At 35.0% G+C, this 27124-nt stretch overlaps 1 protein-coding gene across 4 annotated transcripts in view; it reads left to right on the forward strand.

The window, feature by feature from the left end:
- gdl (gonadal protein gdl) overlaps window positions 1-27124 on the forward strand; it is a 71201-nt gene that overhangs the window by 24063 nt on the left and 20014 nt on the right. For 3 of the 4 annotated variants that reach the window (XM_090412166.1, XM_090412167.1, XM_090412168.1), the window contains exon 4: window positions 18009-18080. In XM_090412166.1, the coding sequence (XP_090268292.1) occupies window positions 18009-18080 (72 nt within the window). Of the gene's footprint in view, window positions 1-18008; window positions 18081-18488; window positions 18567-27124 lie in introns of all 4 variants that reach the window. The other variant, XM_090412169.1, reaches the window with a different exon arrangement.

The raw sequence follows: 27124 nt of genomic DNA on the forward strand, positions 1-27124 counted from the left end.
CGTCCTTTCATACCAGTAGGTGAGGTCATAGTGACATCTAGACAAGAGCTTACAAATTAGAGAGGGGTGTCCAGATACTTTTGATCGGATAGTGTATTTTTCTTTATTTCTTAAAGGGAATTATTTCCAATTCTCCCTTATATATTCCTATCCATTCCATTTTTTTTATGTCTTTCTATACATATAAATATATCTTCTCTCTCTCATGTCATCAGCTGTTCATTTCCTTATGATAGTTGAATATATGCTATATTCTCTTGATTGTGACTGCATGAGTGAAATCACAACACAGGTATCACAAACATTAAAGAGAAATTTTTTTTTGGTAATGGTGGATAGAATACATTTATTTGCCATGTAGTGAAGTTTCCTTTCCACTTGATGATTATTTCATTGCACTCAGTATAAAAAAATTTCTACAAGTGTTTTAATTCCAAACACATAGGAAAGTATGTATATTTTGCTGATTCATTCATGCTGCTGAATGATAAGCTGTTTCCTCTGATAACATATCCTGGAGGTGCAGTTGGACCTAGTGTCCTCACTAGTCAACTACCAATGGTTAAACTACAAGCACTTCTGCTATATTCATCTTACAGTAGAATATTGTTTTGATAATTAATTTTATCAGCATAACAATATTTTTATACATTTCTTATTTCACTTTTAATGAATTGAACTAACAGTAATATCTTCCATAAACAAAATCATATTAAGATATATAAATATCTTAACGGGGTGCTTAAGGGTCAAAGCTGTATAACTGAGAGTAGACCTCCACATAGCCTTTAAAGGAAGGCGGAGAACCGACCAGGGCTTCTGACCTAATGTCCAATCCTCACCTTCTCGTGGTGCACCCTGTTTGGTATCTACTTGGATACTGAACGAACGAGGATGGGCTGGCAATTTCGGATTTAGCCGACCAAATTGTATTCTTATTGGTTAAACCAAAATAAAAAATGATGGTACAAAATGACAAAATTTCATGTCGGCTGGGGCGTCGCCCGGTTAAACAAGGCCCCCGTTATTTTCGCCAGGTAACCAGGGCGAACAGCGAAAAGTCAGCTACTGGAACAAATCTGAAAACAAACCCCAACTCAACATCACCAGAGTTAAAGATCGGTACTATCAATGTAAGAAGCCTGAATGGCAAAGAAATGGAGCTAGCTGAGGAATTAGATAAGTACCAGATCGACATAATAGGGATGACTGAAACAAAAAAGACAAAAACTGGTGAGATCTTTCTGAGCAATAAATACAAAATGTTATATTCAGGCAATGACAATCAAGGAAAAGAAGGAGTAGCCATAGTATTCAACACAAAATACGAGGCTAATCTTCTTGACTGGCAGTCAGTCTCAAGTAGAGTAATGTGGGCAAATATGAGAATGGGGAACTGGACAATGAGACTTATTTGTGCCTATGGTCCTACAGAAGGTTCTACTAAGGTAGAAGTGGAGGAATTTTTTGAGGCTTTAGGAAAGTAACTGACACAATGAAAAATGAAAAGTTGGTCCTTGTTGGGGATCTAAATAGCAGAGTAGGAAATGATTGTGAGACATACAAAAATATTTTGGGAAAATTTGGAGAAAAGAGCAAAGCTAATAATAATGGCAAATATCTGTTGGATTTCTGCTCACGACATGGACTGGTTATTACTAACACCATGTTCCAACATAAAAATGTGCACAAATTCACATGGAGAGAAGAGGTTAGGAATAAGAAAAGTCTCATTGACTATGTTATTGTTGATAGTGATGTTTTCTTCCTGGTGCAGGACACCAGAGTGTACAGAGGATTTGAAATTGGAAGTGATCACTATTTAGTCTTGAGCAAGATGAAATTAAATTTCATATTGAAAAGAATAACATGTAAGAAAGTTTTAAAGCGAATAAAAGTTGGGCAGCTCTCAGATGTGAGCTGTACACTAAAATACACAAAGATTATTGAAGGAAAAATGAAAGAGTTTGAGAACAGGAATCAAACCTTGGAGATTCAGTGGCAAACTCTGAAGAAAACATTGATTGATTCTGCCAGAGAGGCATGTGGTGAGGTTGTTTGTAAGGATAAAAAAAATCAGAACTCCCTGGTGGACACAGGAGGTTAAAGAGGCAGTGAAGGAAAAGAAGAAAGCATACCAAAAGTTCCTGTCAAATAAGTCAGCTTGTGCTCTTAGAGAATATAGAGACAAATGCAAGAATGCTAAACACTGTGTAAAACTAGCTAAACAAAAGTCATGGGAGGACTTTGGCAAGAATATAGAAAATAAATATCAAGAAGGTGGCAAAATATTCTGGAGGTTGTTGAAGAAGCTTAAGAATGGAGGAAAGAGCGCTATAAAAGGAATTAGAGATGATAAAGGTGACATGAAAACGGGAGAAAAAGATATCCTTGAAGTATGGAGTAATTACTTTGAAAAACTGCTAAATGAAACAAGCAGTGATGACAGCACAGTGGTAAAAAACACTGACCAGGCAAGCAGTCAGGAATACATATCCATACTTGAAGTAGAAAAAGCCATCAAAGTCTGAAATGTGGAAAGGGAGCAGGAGTAGATGATATTCGACCAGAAATGCTGAAGTATGGTATAAGAGTCTTACATTGGCTGCACTGCATAGTTCAGAAAGCCTGGACAGAGGGACGAATTCCTGATGATTGGAGTAGAGCTCTCATAGTACCCATGTATAAAAAGGGAAATAAAACTGCATGTGAGAATTACAGAGGTGTTTCCCTACTGAGTGTTCCTGGCAAGATCTATGCAAGTATACTTGAGAAACGGTTGAGAAGAATTGTGGAAGAAAAGCTTGGTGAAGAACATTTGGCCTGGATTCAGGCCAAATAGAGGCTGTCAGGATCAGATCTTCACTTTACGACAAATAGTCGAGAAAGCATGGGAATATAACAAAGATCTGTATTTAAGTTTTGTCGATTTGGAAAAGGCTTATGACAAGGTGCCAAGAAAAGCTATTCAATACGCTGCAGTTATATGGTGTCAATGGGGCATTATATCAAGCAATACGTAGTCTTTATTTGAGTTGTAAGTCAGCAGTTAGAATTGAAGGAAGTACAGGAAGATGGTTTAATGTTAAATTTCGTGTGAGACAAGGATGTACATTATCCCCTCTGTTATTCATTATCTATATGGATCACATTATGAAGGAAAGTGGTATTAAACATGATATCAAAATTGGAGATGTTAATGTCAGCTCTTTGCTTTATGCGGATGATGTTATACTTCTAAATAAATCCGCTACAAGCCTGCAAGATTCTCTGACTAAATTGAATAGCTGTTGTAATAGATATGGTATGAAGGTCAGCAATAAAAAGACAATGACAATGAAAATAGGCAGAATCATTGAAAATGTCAACTGTGTTATGAATGGAGAACCAGTGGAACAAGTAAAACATTTCAGCTATTTAGGCATGATTTTTACTGAAGATGGTAAATTAAATATAGAAATAGACAACAGAATCAGCAAAGCTGGTATGGTATGAAGTCAATTGAATAAATTCATATGGAATAAGAGAGAAATTAGTTGTATACAAGACAGTGTTCAAACCAGGTTTAAGTTATGGATCTGAGAGCTGGGTCAAAGTAAAACACTTGACCAAAGACTAGAGACCACAGATATGAGAGTCTTGAGAAAGATTAGAGGCGTGAACAGATGGCATCAATGGCAATATCATATTAAAAACGAGGATATTAGGAAAGAACTTGACATTGTCAGCATCCAGGAATGCATTAGCAGAGCTAATCTCAGGTGGTATGGTCACTTAAACAGAATGGGCGAGGAAAGATTAGCAAAACAAGTGTTCTCTGCCAGGTTGTCAGCAAAACCACCCAGAGGAAGACCAAGATATAGGTGGATTGATGCGGTACAAAGTGCCTTAGATGATAGAAATATAAGATCTGATAATGTTGGAGTCTTGACAAGTAACAGACTGATTTGGAGGTAAATTGTAGATAGGAAATTAATAATGATGTAATTTTTTTTCATGTAGTACTATCATATCCTGTACATCCCTTGAGGGTACGTGGCAGGAATTTGATGATGATGATGATTAAATATCTTAACAGTAGTCTCATTCTGTGATGCAATTCATCTACCACTTAAAAGCATTTCTAACATGTGCATTCACTGTGGGATTCAGACCAACATGTCTGTTGGGTTGGTGAGCAGAGATACAATTGCTTAGTCAATCCGACTAGCATAAACTGGAAGTTCAGTGAAGAATGAGGTATGTGAAATGTCTTGTAAATGTATTTCAATTTTAAAAAAAAATAAAAAAAAACTTTCTACCCTCATATAAATGATACAGGTAGTAAGACAGGATTGCCTCCCAGAACTTGGAAATTTTGAGGCAGTCATTCTTACAATAGATTTATGATGTAGTAAATGCCTGTTTTAAAATTGGAAAACCATGAGTTGGCATGACTGTTAATAATAAAAAATGGAAAACTCGTGTAAAAAAAAAACTTGATTTTTAATCATAAAATTTTTGCCCAATTTTCATAGGCATCTACAGTACAGAAATTGAACAAAATATTTTAAAAATTGCCACTGTAGTAAGGCAATAAAATTGTTAACTTTTCTATTTAAAAAAAATATACAATTAAAAAAAAATTAGAAAAATTAACAGATAGGAAAAGCACTGTAGGAGATAAGTTCCTCAGATCTGTTAAGTTTGGGCTTGGTACTAGGCGAATATTTACAATAAATATGTTTATTTTTAAATTATAAGTAATACATATGATCAATTATAATTTAGTTAACTAATAAATATGAATATGTTACTTTTCTTAGTTTGCCGTATGTTCCATGAGAAATCTCTTCTTATGTATGATTTCAGTTTTTTCCTAGAAGACGGCTTAGTAGAGATGGCATGTTCAGCAACTCCAGATTGTTTAGGCTTGCTACTTGATGATAGACTTATGTTCTTCATGATAGATTAAAGCAGATCCTCTAGATTGTCCATAATACGACAAGCCACAATTATAAGGAATGTGGAAAACCAAAGAGGAAGCTTGTCCTTTAGAGACGAGCGAAAGATAGATTTTTTTCTGACAGAACCAAATGCCACAAAAATATTAAGAGGCTATTAAATTTTTGGAATGCATTCAAGATATTCCTTTTGCATAAGGCAGTGGAACATGATTGATTTCCTCTTGAACAGAAGAGGTAGGAATTCTATAGCTGCTAAATGCTTTGTTGATAAAGACTTCACTGAAACCATTTTTGACAAGAAAGTTGACTTATTGTGATGCAATTCTTACTTTAGAAGCTCATCTGTAGAACAAAAGAATAATCACAAATGGTGTGATGCTGCATGAATATATCAGTCTGTGTTAGTCTCCTTCCAAAATACTGAGAATTGTAAGCTGCCATCAGATTGATTATTATTACATGTGTGCATACACACACACAAAAAAAAGAAAAAAAAAAGTGGGGTGCTTAAGGGTCAAAGCTGTATAACTGAGAGGAGACCTCCATATAGTCTTCTAAGAAATGCAGAGAATTGACCTGGGATTCTAACCTAATGTCCAATCCTCACTTTCTCATAGTACACCCTGTTAGGTATCTACCCAGATACTGAATGAATGAGGATGGTCTGGCAATTTGGGATTTAACTGACCAAATTGTATTCTTATTGGCTTAAACCGCAATGTAAAATGATGGTACAACAGAATTTCATGCCAGCTAGGGCGTCACCTGGTTAAATAAGCCCTCCCCCTGTTGTTTACATCAGGATACCAGGGCAAACAGCGCAAAGTCAGCTCCTGGAACACGTCCCAACTCCACATCAGCAGAGTTCAAGATTGGTACTATCAACATAAGAAGCACCGGTGGAAAAGAGGTGGAACTAACAGAAGAATTGAATAAGTACCTGATCAACATAATAGGTGTGACTGAAACAAAGAAGACAAAATGTTATATTCAGGAAATAATATCAGGAATAAGAAAGTGTGCTATAATATTCAACACTAAATATGAGGATAATCTTGCATGGCAGCAATATAAAATAATGTGGGCAAATATCAGAATGGGGAACTGAACAATGACACTTATTTGTGCTTATGGTTCCACAGAAGGTTCTACTGAGGAAGAAATGGAGAATTTTTTGTGCCATTAGAGAAGGCATCTGGCATGATGAAAAAGTTAGTCCTTGTTGAAGATCTAAACAACAGAGTAGGAAGTGATTACCAGACATATATAAAAATGGTTTGGGAAAATTTGGAGAAAAAAGTAAAACTAATAATAATAAGTGCCTGTTGGATTTCTGTGCAGGACAATGACTAGTTATTATTAATATCATGTTCCAGTATATAAATGTGCACAAATTCACATGGAGAGAAGATGCAAGAAATAAGAAAGGTCTCGTTGTGACTATCATAGTTGATAACGATGTTTTCCCACAGGACAAAAATGTTTACAGAGGATTTGAAATAGGAAGTGATTACTCCTATTTAGTTTTCAGCAAGATAAAATTAGATTTCATATTGAAAAGAAAAGTTTGTAAGAAAGTTTTTAAAAGTTGAGTAGCTTTCAGATGTGAACTGTAGATTCAAATACACAAAACGTTATTCAAAAAAAAATGAAAGAGTTTGAAAACAAGAATCAATCCTTGGAGATTCATTGACAAACATTGAAGATAATGTTGATTGATTCAGCCAAAGAGTCATGTGGTTAGGTCTGTAAGGATAAAAAAAATCAGAACCCTATGGTGGAATCAGGAAGTTAAAGAGAAATCATCATCAAATTCCTGCCATGTACCCTCAAGGGGTGTACAGGATATGATAGTACTACATGAAAAATTTACATCATTATTAACTTCCTATCTACAATTTTCCTCCAAATCAATATGTTACCTGTCAAGACTCCTACATTATCAGATCTTATATTTCTATCGTCTAAGGCACTTTGTACCGTATCAATCCACCTATATCTTGGTCTTCCTCTGGGTCAAGGAAAATAAGAAAGCATATGAAAAGTTCCTATTGAGTAAACCAGCTTATGCTCTTAGAGAATATGGAGAAAAATGTAAGTGTAAAACTAGCTAAACAAAAGTCATGAGAAGACTTTGGTAAGAACATAGTAAATGATTATCATGAAGGTGGCAAAATATTCTGGAGGCTATTGAAAAGCTGAAATGGAGGAAAAACTATTGTAAAAAGAATCAGAGATGATAAAGGTGACATGAAGATACAGATATTCTAGATGTCTAGAAGTAATTGCTTTGAAAGACTGGTAAATGAAACAAGCAGTGTCTGCGTGGTGGTAGAACCCCCCCCCCCACCCAACAGGGATGCAGTCAGGAATATGTATCCATACTTGAAGAAAAAAAAGTCATCAAAATCCTGAAATATGGAAAGGTACTGTAGCTGGAGTAGATGAAATTCGACCAGAAATGCTGAAATATGGAGATATAAAAGTTTTACAGTGGCTACATTGCATAATTCAGAAAACCTGGTCAAAGGGTCGAATTCTGGATGATTGTAGCAGAGCTCTAATAATACCCATCTTTAAAAAGGGAAATAAAACTGAATCTGAAAATTACAGAGGTATTTCCTTCTTGAGTGTTCCTGGTAAAATTTATACACGTATACTTGAGAAATGGCTAAGAAAAATTGTTGAAGGGAAACTTGGTGAAGAACAATCTGGATTCAAGCCAAATAGAGGTTGTCATGATCAGATTTTCACTTTAAGACAAATAGTTGAGAAATCTTGGGAATATAACAAGAATTTGTATTTAAGATTTGTTGATCTGGAAAAGGCATATGACAAGTTGCCAAGAGGAAAGCTCTTCAAAACGTTATAGTTAATTCATATTTGTAGATTTAGGGACTCAAAAACACACGTGTTGAACAGATTATTTTATTAATTACAAATAAAATAAACTTGACGTTTCGACCTCTATATCGAGGTCATCATCAGAAGAATACAATTGTATGCAGAACCAAGCTACATGCTCATGCTTTCTATATCAGTAAGCTAAATCTACGCAGTTAATAAATCTTTTTTCTAGCCTGACCTCTAGTGATAGAAAAGAAAAACAAATGAATAAAAAAAAAAAATAAAATAAAATAAAAAAAATAAAATAAAAAAAAAATATATATATATATATATACACATTATAAATAGATAAATGCAACTACAATAAACTGTTAGAGTCCTCATGTATTAATATTCTGGATAGTTACAAAATGATTTCTTTCAGTTGCTATTGAATGTTCTAAACACTTCACCAAGTCCAGGTTGTCTTCTTGTAGTGGGAATTTTTCTAATGCTAGTTTAGGATGTTATACAGGTTGTAGATGGGTCCTCCACATTCTTGAAATGGTGAAGCCATCATTTTTGTTGAGATTCGGGTTGTGTTTGAGCATTTCACAAGACTCTTTAAATTTTCTCTCAAACCAGGTTTTGGTGCGGTGTAGGGACTTGGTATTTTTCCAGTCAATTCTATGGTATGTTTGGAGTGCATGGTCAGAAAGGCCTGTTTTACCGAAGTGGAGGTATTTAATGTGTCGTTTGTGTTCGTCTTGTCTGATTGGGATAGTTCGCCCTGTTTCCCCTATGTATGGTATGTTACATGTGCAGTGTATTTTGTATACCCCTGGGTGTGCTAGGTGTGGAAGAGGATCTTTAGAGGTACTGAGTAGGTGTCTTAGCTTATTTGGGGGTTTAAAAGTGGTTTTAATGTTGCATTTGCAAAGTGTTCTGTTTATTTTTTCAGAAATGCCTCTAACATATGGAATGGCAATAGCATTCTTGAAATCTTTTTTGTTCTTACTGGTGTCTTTATGGAGGATCTTGTGAATAGTTTTTTTATTGTAACCATTTTTGATAAATGTTTGGTTGATGATTTTGTATTCTTGGTTTAGAGCCTGTTCATTTGAACAGATAGTTAGGGCTCTGTGTTTAAGGGTGCTTATGACACCTAATTTTTGTGTTGGGTGGTGGTAAGAATTTTTGTGTATGTATTGGCTTGTGTGTGTAGGTTTGCGGTAAACTGAGAAGGAGAGACAGCCAGAGGGAAGACGTGTGACAAGCGTGTCTAGGAAAGGAAGAGAGTCGTTTTTTTCCATTTCAATGGTGAATTGGATACGTTTATGTTGTTTGTTTAGGTGGCTAAGGAATGTATTTAGAGCTTCGCGGCCGTGGGGCCAAATGGCGAAAATATCGTCGACGTATCTGAGCCAGATTTTGGGCTTTAGACATGCTGTCTCTAGAGCCCGTTGCTCAAAGTCTTCCATATAAAAGTTAGCTATTGGGGGAGAAAGTGGTGAGCCCATGGCTGTACCTTCTTTTTGAAGGTAAAAATTGTTTTGCCATACGAAATATCCGGAGCGGAGTACGTGGGCAAAAAGGGCCGTGATGTCATGTGGAAATATGTTCTGTAGGAGCAAGATCGTGTCATTGATTGGGACATTAGTAAAAAGGGAAGTTATGTCAAAGCTGACTAATAAATCTTGGTCGGTGAGTGTAATGTTTTTGATTTTACTGATGAAATGTTGTGTATTTTTTTTTTTTTATTTATTTATTTATTTATTTTTTTTTTTTAATTTTTTTATTCATTTGTTTTTCTTTTCTATCACTAGAGGTCAGGCTAGAAAAAAGATTTATTAACTGCGTAGATTTAGCTTACTGATATAGAAAGCATGAGCATGTAGCTTGGTTCTGCATACAGTTGTATTCTTCTGATGATGACCTCGATATAGAGGTCGAAACGTCAAGTTTATTTTATTTGTAATTAATAAAATAATCTGTTCAACACGTGTGTTTTTGAGTCCCTAAATCTACAAATATGAGTGCTGATCACCGTGTAACCCTAAAAGAAAGAGTTATAGTTAATTGGTGTAAATGGGACATTATATCATGCAATACTGTATTTACTTGAATATAAGTAAAAAAAGTTTAAAACTTTAAGAAATAGATGGTGAATGTTGTTATGGCAGTTTCAGACGTTTTGGAATTCGCAATCTTTGTCACACAGTCTTTTGTTAATACCGCAGCAATCATATACATAGAGATGGAGGCAATCAGTAGAGGAAATGTGGGAGTGAGAGCATTGACTTCTACTCAGTCTTGGATTGTGCTTGGAAGGTGGGGTGGGGGATTAAGAAACCATCATTAGAACTGTTGTGCAACTGGAATTTGAGAGCTTGGGACATGATTTCACCAAAAATAATTAATTACAGAAGCATCATCTCAAAAGGTTCAAATATATTGGGTGAGCGGCCGATCGCATAAATAATGTTCATAATTAAATTTTAAATGCATTCATTTTATAAATAATGTGAACAAGTATAAATTATAATGAATACTGAGGATTTAATTATAAACGTCAGTTTAGTATTTTCCTGAAAAGCCTTGGTTTCCAAAAATATCCACATATCTTGCACCATGATTTTTTAACTTTAATTTTTTGGGAAAAAGTGAGAGTTATATTCGAGTAAATACAGTATGTAGTCTCTGTTTAAGCTGTAAGTCAGAAATTAGACTTAAAGGAGGTACAGTAACATTGTTAGAGGTAAAATCTGTGTGCAAGAATGGTGCACGTTATCTCCACTGTTATTCATTATCTATATGGATCAAATTATGAAGGGAAGTGGTATTAAATCTGATATCAAAATTGGCAATCTTAATCTTATTGTTTACTTTATGCAGATGATGTTATAACATCGTCTTCTTCAATTTTCATGATCTTTTGCAAGATTCCCTGACTAAATTGAATGACTGTTGTAATAAATTTGGTATGAAAATCAGCGATACATAACAAAGACAATGAAAATAGGCAGAAACATTGAAAATATCAACTGCATTGTGAATGGAGAACCTATAGAACAAGTAAAACTTGTTCTTTCAGCTATTTAGACACAATTTTTACTGAAGATGGCAAATTAAATTTGGAAATAACAGCAGAATTAGTAAAACTGGTATGGTAAGAATTCAACTGAATAAATTTATATGGAATAAAAGAGAAATTAGTCAAAAGACTAAACTAGCTGTATACCAGACAGTGTTCAAACCAGTTTTAACTTATGGATCTGAGCACTAGGTTAGAAATAAAACTCTTGCTCAAAGGCTGGAGACCACAGATATGAGATTCCTGAGAAAGATTAGTGGAATGAACAGATGGCATCAGTGGCAATATCATATTAAGGATGATGATATTAGGAAAGAACTTGACATTTGTTAACATTCAGAAATGCTCAACAGAGCTAATCTGAGGTGTTGTGGTCACTTAAATAGAATGGGAGATTAAAGATTAGCCAAACAAGTATTTTTTGCCAGGTTGGTAGGAAGAAGACCTAGAAGAAGATGCAGGTGTAGGTGGATTGATACAGTAAAAAGTGGCTTAAAAGACAGAAATATAATATCTGATAATGTTGGAGTCTCTACAGATAACAGATTAATTTGGAAGAAAATTATTGATCCTAAGTTAGTAATGGTGTAACTTGTAGTACTATCATAATTATCCTGTACTACCCCCTGAGTGCACATCAGGAATTTGACAAATACAAATAAGACAATAGTTAAAGACAGAACAAAACTAGAAACAGATAAAATTATAAGAATTAATGTTTAAATTTTGAAATGAAACATTAGCTTAAATGTTGCTTACCTGAAATTCTTATAATAAACTAAATATACAGTAAAACCCCGTTTTTACATTCCCGCAATTTATGATATATTGTTTTCACGCCATTAACAACTTGATGTGGACGTTATTTCCCATGATTTGTGTTTTTTCCTCTGGCAGCAATACTGGTTTTCGAATCGATTTCTGTTCCCAGATGGCGTTGCTTTCGGCTATAGTTTTGTTTCCACTATCATGGTGACTTACACGCTTCCAGTAGTGATGAGTGATATCGTGATTTTTCAATCACACTACGAATTGATATCGCAGAATTTCTGCTACGTAATTTAGCATGTCAAAGTTGCTTTCAAGTTGCGGTGGTGGATTATCCATGTTAGTAACATGGATAAAAAAGACAGAAAATGTATTTCGGTAGAAGAAAAGATGGCAATTCTGTGACGTGTAGATTAGCATGCCAGAACACTTGTGCATTTAGCAAAAGATCTTGGACTCTCTATGTCCACATTGAACACGATAGTAAAAAACAAGTCAAGCATTGAACTCAATGCAAAGCAATCTGGCGCTATTTCAAAAAAAAAAAAAAAAAACGAAAACAATCAACAATTTAAAGATTTTTTCAATAGATAAATGTAAGTAATTGTAAATTCATTTAATTAAATTTTGTAATCTAGTATGTAGACTCACATACTAGCAGTAAGTCATCTTTTATTTATTTTTTTTAATGTTTTTTACATTTCCTGCTATTTACACTTTTTTCCATCAGTCCCCTGAAAAGTGTAAAAAAGGGGTTTTACTGTATATGGTTTGGACTATTAAAATCGAAAATAACATGTAGGTTTAAGCAATATCAGCTTTATAACTGGTCATGTTTAATTACAAAGTGGAAAGATATACAAGGGGATGAACAAGTAGTCTGCATTAGCCATCCTAAGGGAGGGAGGAAAGTGATATTAAAAAATGTGATTTACACAACTGACTCTTCCACACCAGCTGTGTCAATCCCTGCCCTTAAACTGATTGAATGGGTTCTTCTTCTATGGGGAGTCAGCCCTAATCTCTTAGATATGCAGAATAAATTTTACAAAATGACATAGGGAGTATAATTGTGCTTGTTCCACATCGCAGTGAGATAAATAAAAATGATACTGCATTTTTGATTACATGTGCAGGGTGTGTTAGAGGTTTGGGACTTTTATATAGTTAATATCTTTTTTTTTTTTTTTTTAATTTGGGGTTAATGATGCAGACTGACACTCCTTAGTAATGAATGGGTTTCCTTCAAAAAAAAATAGATGCTGTATCATGACAGCTTTAAAAAAAACCACCTGAGCTTGGTGTTAATAATATTGTTCATTCTAAACATATTTTTAATTCTAAAACATAATTCTAAATATTGATGTTTTGCTTTGTATCATTTTGTTTTACAAGACCTTAAGATATGCTTGTTCTTGAACAATCACGCCTTCTGAGATAACATTAACGCTAATCTCTTGGATATTCTTTTTTTTTTTTTTTTTTTTTTTTTGAGTTACCATGATTAAGAATGTATTTTTGAATATATCTCAATAATAGAAGAACAGTACTGGATCATTTCTTTGTTCAGCAATTTTTAATCTCAGTCTATTTTCCTTAAAAAATATGTTGAGATGTAGGATTCATGTACTCTTTTACCATACCTTTCTTGTTAAATATTTAATATTTTCTATTAAATAACATGTTAGTTCCATCTTAATTTTGAAATATTCCACTGCAAAATATTACATTTCAATAGTAGATTTTATCAGTAAAGTATGTTTTGACAGATGATTTAAAATCTGAAATAGAAGGATAGATCATATTATCCTATATAATCACTCATACAGTACCGAACAAATTAATCTGAACACTCACATTTTAAAGAAAAACATTAATTTCATAAGAAAATAAGTAAACTCAAACTTTACCTAATAATTTATATGTGCTCCTCTGTTCCTAATAAGTTCATTAATTTGCTTATGCATGGATTTGACCAATGTAGAACACATTTTTCTTATGTCTGCATCTCGAAACCATGCTTTTATAATGGACTGTATTAAGTTATCCTTTGTATCACAATTTAATTTTCCAAGTCTCTTTTTACTAAGCCCCACAAATTTTCTATTGGGTTACTGTCAGGAGAGTTACCTGACCATTAAAGTAATTGGATGTTGTGATTTTTGAGGGACTCTTTCACTTTTATTGAAGTCTGGCATGGAGTCAGATCCTGTTGGAAGATGAGTTCTTTGTCTTTCTGCATCTGTGGGACCACTCTTATCTCCAATATATTTATGTATTTGTCACTTTTCATCATACCATCAACAGGCACAAGTGATCCTGGACCGTCAAGTGCCAGAACATCTTTTTAACTGGATATTTAGGAGCTTGCTGAAGATGGGTGGGAGAAGTCTTCTCAGCCGCTGATTTGTGAACATTTGGTACTCACTCTCCTTGGACAAAGAAATGGCTCTCATCTGAGAATATGACCTTCTTCCACTTCTCAACAGCCCAATTTTTGTACACTGTTGCCCACTGGAGCCTCTTTTTCTGCATAGCCTTAGTCAGTAATTGTTTCTTTTTTGGTCTGTGGACAGTGCTCCCTGCTTCCAACAATCTGCAATGGACTATCGTGTCAGAAACATCAATCCCAGTAGCTGCCAAATCTCTATTTAAGTTTACATCAGACATTGTTGGATTTATTTTGGTTTTCCCAACTAGTAAATGACAGAGTAAGTGTAGTTTTCCTTTTCTGTCAGAAGAAAAGGTACCTGTCTTCCTAAACCTCTTTAAAATATCATTAACCTATTTAAAATATCATTATCATTAAGATACATCATCAATACTTGGAGATGTATCCATTTTATAGCTATGCAAAATGAATAAAATACTATGAATGTCAACTTGTTTTCACTATTAAAAATGTACAACACTATTGATAAACATCATAGAGACAGTTAAAACACACAGCACTCACTCAACCAAAATAGTGAACTAAAACCAAAACCGAAAATAGTAAACCAAAAATGATGAAAATTCAGCTTGTTCGGATTAATTTGTTCGCTACTGTATAGGATAATCAGATTTATGTCATTATGATTATAATGAACAATTTATAATACAGTAGATCCTGGTTAATATGAAGCTGAAGTGAGTGTTTCCATAAAGTTTGCTCATTTTCATTTAATTCCCCTCCCCACTTATCCATAAAATCAGAGAACCGATTTCTGACCACACTATTATTTCTGAAAAGGTTATGTGACTGACAGTCTTTTCTGAAACCCATCTTTCTTTAATAAATTATTATGCAATATCTTTTTTCAAAGACACTTTCCTCCTTTCCCTGCCTTCCAAAAAAATAAAGCATAATTGATGGTAATAGTATTGTATGTCTGAAATAACTTGAAAAAGTTCTGCTCTGAAGAACAGGGGAACCAGATTGTCTAACCCTTAGCCTACCTGCAGTATTGAATTTGTTTTAGATTTGTAACCTTTCATGGATGGGTTTCACCTACTTAATTTAAAAAAAAAAAAAAAGCACCCATTAATATCGCTCGACAAGTGATACAAGTATATAATTTACTCTTGCAAATAGAAACACAGCCATCATATATTTTTGTTTGTAATTGCGATATTATATTCCCACAGATCCTGTAGTCTCTGACTTTGCATATTTTATACACAGTAAATAACTACTACAATGATTGAAGGTCAATAAAACTTCAGACAGAGAGATAAAATAGTTCTCAAATTATTTAAGAAAAAAATCAGATAATATAGGTTATGTACTAATTCAATATATCATAATGAACACACACACACTCTTGCACATTGTTTACTAATTAATTACGATGTATTATTATCCACTAGGTATCATAAACATCACTTTTTTTTTATCTGGCATTTTCTGTTGATTTTTATATATCTTGCACCTAGTCTTACTTTAGTAAATCAAGATCTGTAGTAATTTTGTCCTGACAATGACCAGTGGTCCCACTCTAAAACTGAATACACCTGAAGTATTGAGAATTTAAGTAACCTTTAGTAAGGCTGTAGGACTAGATGGGATATGACCATGTATATTATAGAAATGAGCAAAAGAATTGGCAATACATTTGACAAGAATATGGCAACAGAAGAATGAAAAATTGCTCTCTGACCTTTTAACAGACTCTGGTATGTGTTAATTCAGCTTAAAATTAGTCCAGATACCTTTGCAATTTACAATTGATACTAGCAGACGAACTCTAGTATCGGGTATGTCCACCTTTGGCTTTGATCACTTCCTGCACCCTTTGAGAGAGGCTTCCAACTAATGTGTGGCAGACATCAGGTGGAATTGTCTCCATTCCTCCATCAAAGTAGCACTGAGTTCAGCAACAGATTGAGGACATGCTGCTCTGGACCTCATTCGCTGCTCTAATTCGTACCACAGGTGTTCGATGGAATTGAGGTCAGGGAAGTCGTTTAACACCCATCTCTTCATACCATTCCATAATTGCTGCAGTTCTGTGTCATGGGGCATTGTCATCTTGATAGTAACATGGGTACATTCCATAATAACTCCACAGTGTAGGCAGCACCTGATTATCCAGAATATCAAGGTACTGAGCTGTCATGGAACCACAGACAACAACCAGTGGTCCCACTTCAAAGCTGAATGCGCCCCACACCATTACTCCACCACCACCAAACTTTACTGTGGGTACAACACACACACACACAGTGGTAACAAGCATTCACCAGATTGCCTCCACACCCTGTCAACAGACTAGAAACAGGTGAACCTTGATTCATCGCTCCAGAGTACCATTTTTCACTGGTCAATTATCCAGTTCACATGCTCTTTGCACCAGGCCAGAGAAGTCACCTTGTTTGTTGTTGTGATGTTTGATTTGTGTGCTGCTGCTGCTCTTCTGTGGAAACCCAATAAATGAAGTTCTTTTTATACAGTATTAGTACTCACCATGGTGTTGCTGGTGCTCTGGAACTCATCACGGATGGTCTGTGCCGATTGTAGACAGTTTTTGTGTGCCACTCATTTTAACACCTTTCTGCCCCGTCAGTCATTTTTGGTGGCCTCCCTGGGTGTTTTCCTGCACTAATGATGTCAGAATATCTCCATTTGTTGATCACATTGCAAATCGCTGATTTTGGATGCTCCATTTGAGCAGCAATAGCACATATGGACATGCCACCAATGTGACAGCTCATGATGACACCTCTCTCGAAGTCACTTAGTTAACATTGTGTTGCTGTACCACCTGTATTCAACTACTATGATGAAATACTGCTTCCTACTATCTGCACACCAGTTTTTATGTTATTAACAAACCTGGAATGTTCCATAACTTCAAATAACAGACAATTATTGATAGATAGTGTATGTATCGGGAAGAGGAGGAGCTGAAGGTGAGTAATCGACTGTTGATATGAACCAGGGAATGACTGAGTATCATGTATAGTCACAGAGAAGAAAGTGACTAATTGCAAGAAGGCTATGTTCAGCTTATGCATGAGTAATGTGTTGTTGGGTTTAAAAATTAATATCTGGTCATTTGCTGATCAGTTATAGCATGATGAGTAATGTAAAATCCCTTTAGCATGATTGCAATTGACAAGTATTGTGATAAGCTGAGAAAGGAGGTAGTTTGATGTATGTTCAATCTTACACTTTATGCTAAATGGTGTGGTATGTCATATACTACAGAAGTAATGTTTTTCCCATGTGTGATCATTAAAACAATAAAATAAATAAATGCAAATTGCAAGAAAATTTACCTCTTGTAAAACAGAAATACCTTTTTGGTCTTCAGTTATTATCAATGGTTATAACTTCTGCCTATCTGTTTCTCTCTCTCTCTCTCTCTCTCAGCTGAAAACAAGGTGATGACCCACCATCATTCTTCTCCAACTTAACACCTAATTTTTAATGTTTTATGTATGATTTACTCCACATAAGATTTTGCCAGTCTGGATAACCAACTAGACAACATCTCTACTCCATCCATTTAGCTGTGGATTTGAATCTCACTGCATGTATGTTTGCTGATAGATGTTTTTGGCAGGTAGATGATTGTATTAGACTGCCATTACTTATTGGAGGCCTGAAGTGGCTTGCACAAGTTCCATTTCTAGTCTCTAGAGCAGGTTTTTAATATTATTTTTTGCAGTCTTTCTTATGTGGGATTCACATTTCAAAAAAAAAGGGGGGGGTGTTATAAAAATTATTAGTGAGAATCTCAAATAAAATGACCTGCAAACACATTTTTACTGTCTTTTTTTTATGTACAGAAACCTTAAGCTAATTTATTTATTGGGTATTTTCAATTTCATTTGGTCTTTTGTGCATGTAAGAGAGACGGATTCATTTTTGTTTTTAATTCTCTATGTAGGAAATGAGAAAATGGCATGAAGAGGAGTTAACAAGAACTGATATGAAGATTATAATTGAAATGGATCAAGCAGTAAGTTATGATTCATAAATCTTACTTGTGAAAAATTGATTTTCACTAATATTTCAGAGATCACCAGATGTTTTTTGTTGTAAAACATATGATTCATTTTTGTTCACAGGTATAAGGGATTATTGTTCAAAGGAATAAGATTTTTACTCACTTTATCTGTTGTTTCTAATGGCTGGAATGAAAAATATCCCTTCCACCACAGTTGCCATACTTCACAAATGCAAGCAAAACAAAAGTTTTTATTGTATAACTTAATACAGTACAGAGACAATTAGAGACTGTGTACTAAGACAGAATGAAAATAATCCTGTATAATGAAAAATAGACAAACATAACAAGACAAAGTTTTATTGTGGCACTAATTATATGTAACTAGGTATAGTGTCCTAACATCTATCAAATTTTCAGTTGCAGAAAGTGTGTGGTCACACTTGTTCATAATACAGTCATTGGATGCAGAAACCAACAACATTAAATTAAAAAAAAGTATGTAATTTGAAATCTGATAGAATTATGTTTGATATTTTCTATATAGTTAAGATAGTTCAGAAATACTAACTTTACTAACTGTTCTATTGAAAAAAAAAAATTAAAACTTGCAAGCCATATATACATATCATCATCAAATTCCTGCCATGTACCCTCAAGGGGTGTAAGGATATGATGGTACTACATGAAAAAAAAATTACATCATTACTAACTTCCTATCTACAATTTTCCTCCAAATCAGTCTGTTACTTGTCAAGACTCCAACATTATCAGATCTTATATTTCTATCGTCTAAGGCACTTTGTACCGTATCAATCCACCTATATCTTGGTCTTCCTCTGGGTCATTTTGCTGCAAACCTGGCAGAAGAACACTTGTTTTGCAAATCTTTCTTCGCCCATTCTGTTTAAGTGACCATACCACCTGAGATTAGTTTTGCAAACGCATTCCTGGATATTAGGAAAGAACTTGACAATGTCAAGTTCTTTCCTAATATCCAGGAATTTCCTAATATCCTCGTTTTTAATATGATATTGCCATTGATGCCATCTGTTCATGCCTATAATCTTTCTCAAGACTCTCATATCTGCGGTCTCTAGTCTTTGGTCAAGTGTTTTACTTCTGACCCAGCTCTCAGATCCATAAGTTAAAGCAGGTTTGAACACTGTCTTGTATATAGTTAATTTAGTGTTCTGACTAATTTCTCTCTTATTCCTTATGAATTTATTCAATTGACTTCCCACCATACCAGCTTTGCTGATTCTGTTATCTATTTCTATATTTAATTTACCATCTTCACTAAAAATCATGCCTAAGTAGCTGAAATGTTTTACTTGTTCCACAGGTTCTCCATTCACAACACAGTTGACATTTTCAATGATTCTGCCTATTTTCATTGTCTTTGTATTTTTTATTGCTGACCTTCATACCATAACTACTACAACAGTTATTCAATTTAGTCAGTCAATTGTAGCGGATTTATTTAGAAGTATAACATCGTCTGCATAAAGCAAAGAGCTAACATTCATATCTCCAATTTCAATATCATGTTTAATACCACTTTCCTTCATAATGTGATCCATATAGCTAATGAATAACAGAGGGGATAATGTACATCCTTGTCTCACATCTAATTTAACATTAAACCATCTTCCTGTACTTCCTTCAATTCAAATCCTGCTGACTTACAACTCAAATAAAGACTAACTATTGCTTGATAAAATGCCCCATTGACACCATATAACTGTAGCATATTGAATAGCTTCTCTCTTGGCACTTAGTCATATGCCTTTTCCAAATCGACAAAACTTAAATACAGATCTTTATTATATTCCTATGATTTCTCCACTATTTGTTGTAAAGTGAAGATCTGATCCTGACAGCCTCAATTTGGCCTGAATCCAGCTTGTTCTTCACCCAGCTTTTCTTCCACAATTCTTCTCAACCATTTCTCAAGTATACTTCATAGATCTTGCCAGGAACACTCAGTAGGAAAATACCTCTGTAATTCTCACATTCAGTTTTATTTCCCTTTTTATATATATGGGTACTATGAGAGCTCTACTCCAATCATCGGGAATTCATCCCTCTGTCCAGGCTTTCTGACCTATGCAGTGCAGCCATTGTAAGACTTGTATACCACCATACTTCATAATTTCTGGTCGAATATCATCTACTCCTGCTGCCTTTCGACATTTCAAGCCTCTGATGGCTTTTTCTACTTCAAGAATGGATATGTATTCCTGACTGCATGCCTGGTCAGTGTTTTTTGCCACTGTGCTGTCATCACTGCTTGTTTCATTTAGCAGTTTTTCAGAGTAATTACTTCATCCTTCAAGGATTATCTTTTTCTCCCGTTTTCATGTCACCTTTATCATCTCTAACTCCTTTTACAGCACTCTTTCCTCCATTCCTAAGCTTCTTCAACAACCTCCAGAATATTTTGCCACCTTCTTGATATTTATTTTCTATATTCTTGCCAAAGTCCTCCCATGACTTTTGTTTAGCTAGTTTTACACAGTGTTTAACATTCTTGCATTTTTCTTTATTCTCTAAGAACACAAGCTGACTTATTTGCAAGGAACCTTTGATATGCTTTCTTCTTTTCCTTCACTGCCTCTTTAACTTCCTGTGTCCACCAGGGAGTTCTGATTTTTTTTTATCCTTACAGACAACCTTACCACATGCCTCTCTAGCTGAATCAATCAGGGCTTTCTTCAAGGCTTGCCATCGAATCTCCAAGGTTTGATTCCTGTTCTCAAACTCTTTCATTTTTTCTCAATAATCTTTGTGTATTTTAGTCTACAGTTCACATCTGAGAACTGCTCAACTTTTATTCACTTTAAAACTTTCTTACATGTTATTCTTTTCAATATGAAATTCAATTTTATCCTGCTCAAGACTAAATTGTGATCACTTCCAATTTCAAATCCTCTGTACAATCTGGTGTCTTGCACCAGGTAGAAAACATCACTATCAGCAATAACATAGTCAATGAGACTTTTCTTATTCCTTGCCTCTTCTCTCTGTGTGAATTTGTGCACATTTTTATGTTGGAACATTGTGTTAGTAATAACTAGTCCATGTCCTGAGCAGAAATCCAACAAGTATTTGCCATTATTATTGCTCTTTTCTCCAAATTTCCCAAAATATTTTTGTATGTCTCACAATCATTTCCTACTCTGCTATTTAGATCCCCAACATTTTCCTTTTTCATTGTATCAGTTGCTTTTTCTAAAGCCTCAAAAAATTCCTCCACTTCTACCTTAGTAGAACCTTCTGTGGGACCATAGGCGCAAATAAGTCTCTGTCCATTTCCTCATTCTCATATTTGCCCACAACAGTCTACTTAAGAATGCCTGCCATTCAAGAAGATTAGCCTCATATTTTGTGTTGAATACTATGGCTACTCCTTCTTTTCCTTGATTGTCATTGCTTGAATATAACATTTTCTATTTATTGCTCAGAAAGATCTCACCAGTTTTTGTCTTTTTTGTTTCAGTCACCCCTATTATTTTGATCTGGTACTTATCTAATTCCTCAGCTAGCTCCATTTCTTTGCCATTCAGGTTTCTTATGTTGATAGTACTGATCTTTAACTCTGGTGATGTTGTGTTGGGGTGCGTTTTCGGATTTGTTTCAGTAGCTGACTTTTCGCTGTTCACCCTGGTTCCCTGGCGAAAACAACAGAGGCCTTGTTGAACTGGGTGATGCCCCAGCTGGCATGAAATTTTGGCATGTTGTACCATTATTTTTTATTTTGGTTTAACCAATAAGAATACAATTTGGTCGGCTAAATCCCAAATTGCCAGTCCATCCTCGTTCGTTCAGTATCCAAGTAGATACCCAACAGGGTGCACCACGATAAGGTGAGGATTGTACATTAGGTCAGAAGCCCTGGTCGGTTCTCTGCATTCCTTTAAAGGCTATGTGAAGGTCTCCTCTCAGTTATACAGCTTTGACCCTTAAGCACCCCATATATCATCATCATCATCATCAAATTCCTGCCATGTACCCTCAAGGGGTGTACAGGATATGATAGTACTACATGAAAAAAATTACATCATTATTAATTTCCTATCTACAATTTTCCTCCAAATCAGTCTGTTACTTGTCAACACTCCAATATTATCAGATCTTATATTTCTATCGTCTAAAGCACTTTGTACCGTATCAATCCACCTATATCTTGGTCTTCCTCTCAGTCGTTTTCCTGCCAACTTGGCAGAGAACACTTGTTTTGCTAATCTTTCCTCGCCCATTCTGTTTAAGTGACCATACTACCTGAGATTAGCTCTGCTAAAGCATTCCTGGATGCTGACAATGTCAAGTTCTTTCCTAATATCCTCGTTTTTAATATGATACTGCCATTGATGCCATCTGTTCACGCCTATAATCTTTCTCAGGACTCTCTTATCTGAAGTCTCTAGTCTTTCGTCAAGTGTTTTACTTCTGACCCAGCTCTCAGATCCATAAGTTAAAACTGGTTTGAACACTGTCTTGTATACAGCTAATTTAGTGTTCCAACTAATTTCTCTCTTATTCCATATGAATTTATTCAATTGACTTCCCACCACACCAGCTTTGCTGATTCTGTTGTCTATTTCTATATTTAATTTACCATCTTCAGTAATAATCGTGCCTAAATAGATGAAATGTTTTACTTGTTCCACAGGTTCTCCATTCACAACACAGTTGACATTTTCAATGATTCTGCATATTTTCATTGTCTTTGTTTTTTTATTGCTGACCTTCATACCATATCTATTACAAGAGCTATTCAATTTAGTCAGAGAATCTTGCAGACTTGTAGCGGATTTATTTAGAAGTATAACATCATCCGCATAAAGCAAAGAGCTGACATTAACATCTCCAATTTTGATATCATGTTTAATACCACTTTCTATCATAATGTGATCCATATAGATAATGAATAACAGAGGGGATAATGTACATCCTTGTCTCACACCAGATTTAACATTAAACCATCTTCCTGTACTTCCTTCAGTTCTAACTACTGACTTACAACTCAAATAAAGACTAAGTATTGCTTGATATAATGTCCCATTGACACCATATAACTGCAGCGTATTGAATAGCTTCTCTCTTGGCACCTTGTCATATGCCTTTTCCAGATCGACAAAACTTAAATACAGATCTTTGTTATATTCCCATGCTTTCTCGACTATTTGTCGTAAAGTGAAGATCTGATCCTGACAGCCTCTATTTGGCCTGAATCCAGCTTGTTCTTCACCAAGCTTTTCTTCCACAATTCTTCTCAACCGTTTCTCAAGTATACTTGCATAGATCTTGCCAGGAACACTCAGTAAGGAAATACCTCTGTAATTCTCACATGCAGTTTTATTTCCCTTTTTATATATGGGTACTATGAGAGCTCTACTCCAATCATCAGGAATTCGTCCCTCTGTCCAGGCTTTCTGAACTATGCAGAAAGTGTTGCCACTGTAAGACTCTTATACCACCATACTTCAGCATTTCTGGTCGAATATCATCTACTCCTGCTGCCTTTCCACATTTCAAGCCTTTGATGGCTTTTTCTACTTCAAGTATGGATATGTATTCCTGACTGCTTGCCTGGTCAGTGTTTTTTACCACTGTGCTGTCATCACTGCTTGTTTCATTTAGCAGTTTTTCAAAGTAATTACTCCATACTTCAAGGATATCTTTTTCTCCCGTTTTCATGTCACCTTTATCATCTCTAATTCCTTTTATAGCGCTCTTTCCTCCATTCTTAAGCTTCTTCAACAACCTCCAGAATATTTTGCCACCTTCTTGATATTTATTTTCTATATTCTTGCCAAAGTCCTTCCATGACTTTTGTTTAGCTAGTTTTACACAGTGTTTAGCATTCTTGCATTTGTCTCTATATTCTCTAAGAGCACAAGCTGACTTATTTGACAGGAACTTTTGGTATGCTTTCTTCTTTTCCCTCCTGTGTCCACCAGGGAGTTCTGATTTTTTTTATCCTTACAAACAACCTCACCACATGCCTCTCTGGCAGAATCAATCAATGTTTTCTTCAGAGTTTGCCACTGAATCTCCAAGGTTTGATTCCTGTTCTCAAACTCTTTCATTTTTCCTTCAATAATCTTTGTGTATTTTAGTGTACAGCTCACATCTGAGAGCTGCCCAACTTTTATTCGCTTTAAAACTTTCTTACATGTTATTCTTTTCAATATGAAATTCAGTTTTATCCTGCTCTCGACTAAATAGTGATCACTTCCAATTTCAAATCCTCTGTACACTCTGGTGTCCTGCACCATGGAGAAAACATCACTATCAACTATACCATAGTCATTGAGACTTGTTTTATTCCTAGCCTCTTCTCTCCATGTGAATTTGTGCACATTTTTATGTTGGAACATGGTGTTAGTAATAACCAGTCCATGTCCTGAGCAGAAATCCAACAGATATTTGCCATTATTATTAGCTTTGCTCTTTTCTCCAAATTTTCCCAAAATATTTTTGTATGTCTCACAATCATTTCCTACTCTGCTATTTAGATCCCCAACAAGGACCAATTTTTATAATACCCAACAAGGACCAATTAATATCCCCTTAATTTAAGTAATGTTTTCATTGGCGAAATGAAGCTTATTAGCTCTTTATACTTAAGTAACTTAGTGGTTGCACCTGTTTGGAAAACTCGTTCGCAGAGAGTACATAAGTTCTTTTCGCTATACACTTTGGTATTAGGTCTAGCTACTCACTGATGAAGCCTCAAAAAAGCCTGAAACCGGTCTGGGTAGTGACCTCCCTCCATAATGTAATAACAGCATACATTTCCTAGGAAATGTGTTTTTACATTATGGAAAATACCTAAGAATAGCGATCTGAACTTCCCCCACCTTTGCAACGAGTTGCCCGGTATTGTACTACGTACTAGGATCACTTGCATTGGCTAACGCTAGTGTCGCCGATACTGTATAGTTTACTATATTCGGCAAGAAACTCTCTGATTCCGATCTTTGGGTTTCTTATTCGGTTTTAAAACTATGGGGGATTTAATATCCCCTTAATTTAAGTAATGTTTTCATTGCCGAAATGAAGCTTATTAGCTCTTTATACTTAAGTTCTTTATCTTCATTTTTATTGTGATTCTGCCACTGATTTGTTCACTCTCATAATTTCCCTAAAAATTCATGTCTGTGACCTCCTCTAGTCTTTGATCAGACATTTTACTTCTAAGTTGATTCACAAATCCACAGGCTAAAACTGGACTGAATGCATCAACTCATTGCAGGGCTAATATTCTTGGAAATTGCAATGTACAATGAAAATGCATAGAATGGAAGGTACAGGGTGATCAAAATTAAAGTATCTGTGTTTAAGGCCTTGTGCAGTGCCAACCAGTGATCCATATCATGCAATTCTGCAGGTGACAGGAGGGTTTAAAAAAAGATAGACACGGGATTTTTCTCTTCATTCTGGTTGTTAACACAGTATATAGTGATGGCATTGACCATGCCCCAATGTCCCTTGCTCGTGAAGCTGCACATCCTAAACAATTTAAATGCTGCTACTGCACTCCGTGAATTTTTGAATGGAGTTTGGTTGCCTATTCTTGCAAACTGCAAAATGCTACAAAAAGGGGTTCTCACTGGGTTTTAGATAGATAAGTTTATGTTTCTGCAAAGGATCCTAACATGACTGATATTTTGCTGGAATTCATTTGGTATTTATCTAATTTTAGCTCTCATTTATCCAATTTCTGACTACCTACCCTGTGTCTGTGTTTTACACTTGATTTAGGAAAGTATGAATACTGCATACTGATGGTTTCTGCAAAGGATCCTAACATCACTGATATTTTGGTGGGATCCATGGTGGTTCCATTGTAAGAATTCATTTATCTTTTGGATTAGTATTTATCTAATTTTAGCTCTCATTTATCCAATTTCTGACTGCCTACATGTGTCTGTGTTTTACACCACTTGATTTAGGAAAGTATAGATAACCAGTATTAGAAATATATACTATGTACTGCTTTATATAATATCCCATCTACACTACATACTGTAGGATTTTGAACAGCTTTTCTCTTGGCACCTTGTTATATGCTTTTTCCAGATTGCAAAACTTGAATATAGATCCTTCCTATATTCCTATGATTTCTCAATTATTTGTAGAGTGAAAATGTGATCCTGACAACCAAACTCAGCTGTCCTTCAAGTTTCTCTCCACAATTTTGCTTACCCTCATTTCAAGCATGACTGTATATATCTTACATGCAGTCCTCAGTAAGGAAATTCCTTTATAATTTCATATTCAATTTTCTTTCCCTTTTTATCATTGAGTACTATAAAAGTATTCGTCATCTGAAATTTGACCTTCTGAATTACACCAATGAAGCCAGCGTAAAACTTTTATACCTCCGTGTGATTCACCTAATAACTGTCTTTCTACTTGTCATGTTTCTGATGGCATTTTCTACCTGAAGTACTGAATACGTATGTCTGATTAGATTCTTCTTGAATATTTTCCATCGCCATTCTGTCACTTCTTGTTTCATTTAGCAAATCTGAAAATAATTATTCTACCTATCTTTACCTTCAGTTTTCATCACCTTTATATCCATTTCTTTTACAGTACTCTTTCTGTCATTTCTAAGTGATTTAATAGCCACCTTCCTGATATTTATCTTCTATATTCTCACCAGAATTTGCTCCTTTTTGTTTAGTTATTTTTAAACAATTCTTTGTTTTCTTACATTTTTCTTTGCATTCTCTCAGAACACATATGGACTTATTTTCTAGAAACTTTCAATATGCTTTCTCTAATTTCCTGAATTCACCATACAATTATGATTTTTTTTTATCCTTGCAGCCAGAGAGGCATCCTCACTGGATGCCTCTCTGGCTGCAGAGTTTTGATACCTCTGGATCCCTCTGTATTCAGTGACATCCTGGCCAACCTAAACTTTAAAGTAGTTGGGAGGATGGTTAGGATTATGCAGCATTCTAGTGAGTAAATGAACAGGTTGTATTACATCATTACTAACAATAAAAACCATGGAGTTGGAGAAGAGAAGTTCA

This window comes from Typopeltis vanoorti, chromosome 22, assembly GCF_054136105.1.
Source record: "Typopeltis vanoorti isolate ZY-2024b chromosome 22, IOZ_Tvanoo_1.0, whole genome shotgun sequence".
Lineage (NCBI taxonomy): Eukaryota > Metazoa > Arthropoda > Arachnida > Uropygi > Thelyphonidae > Typopeltis > Typopeltis vanoorti.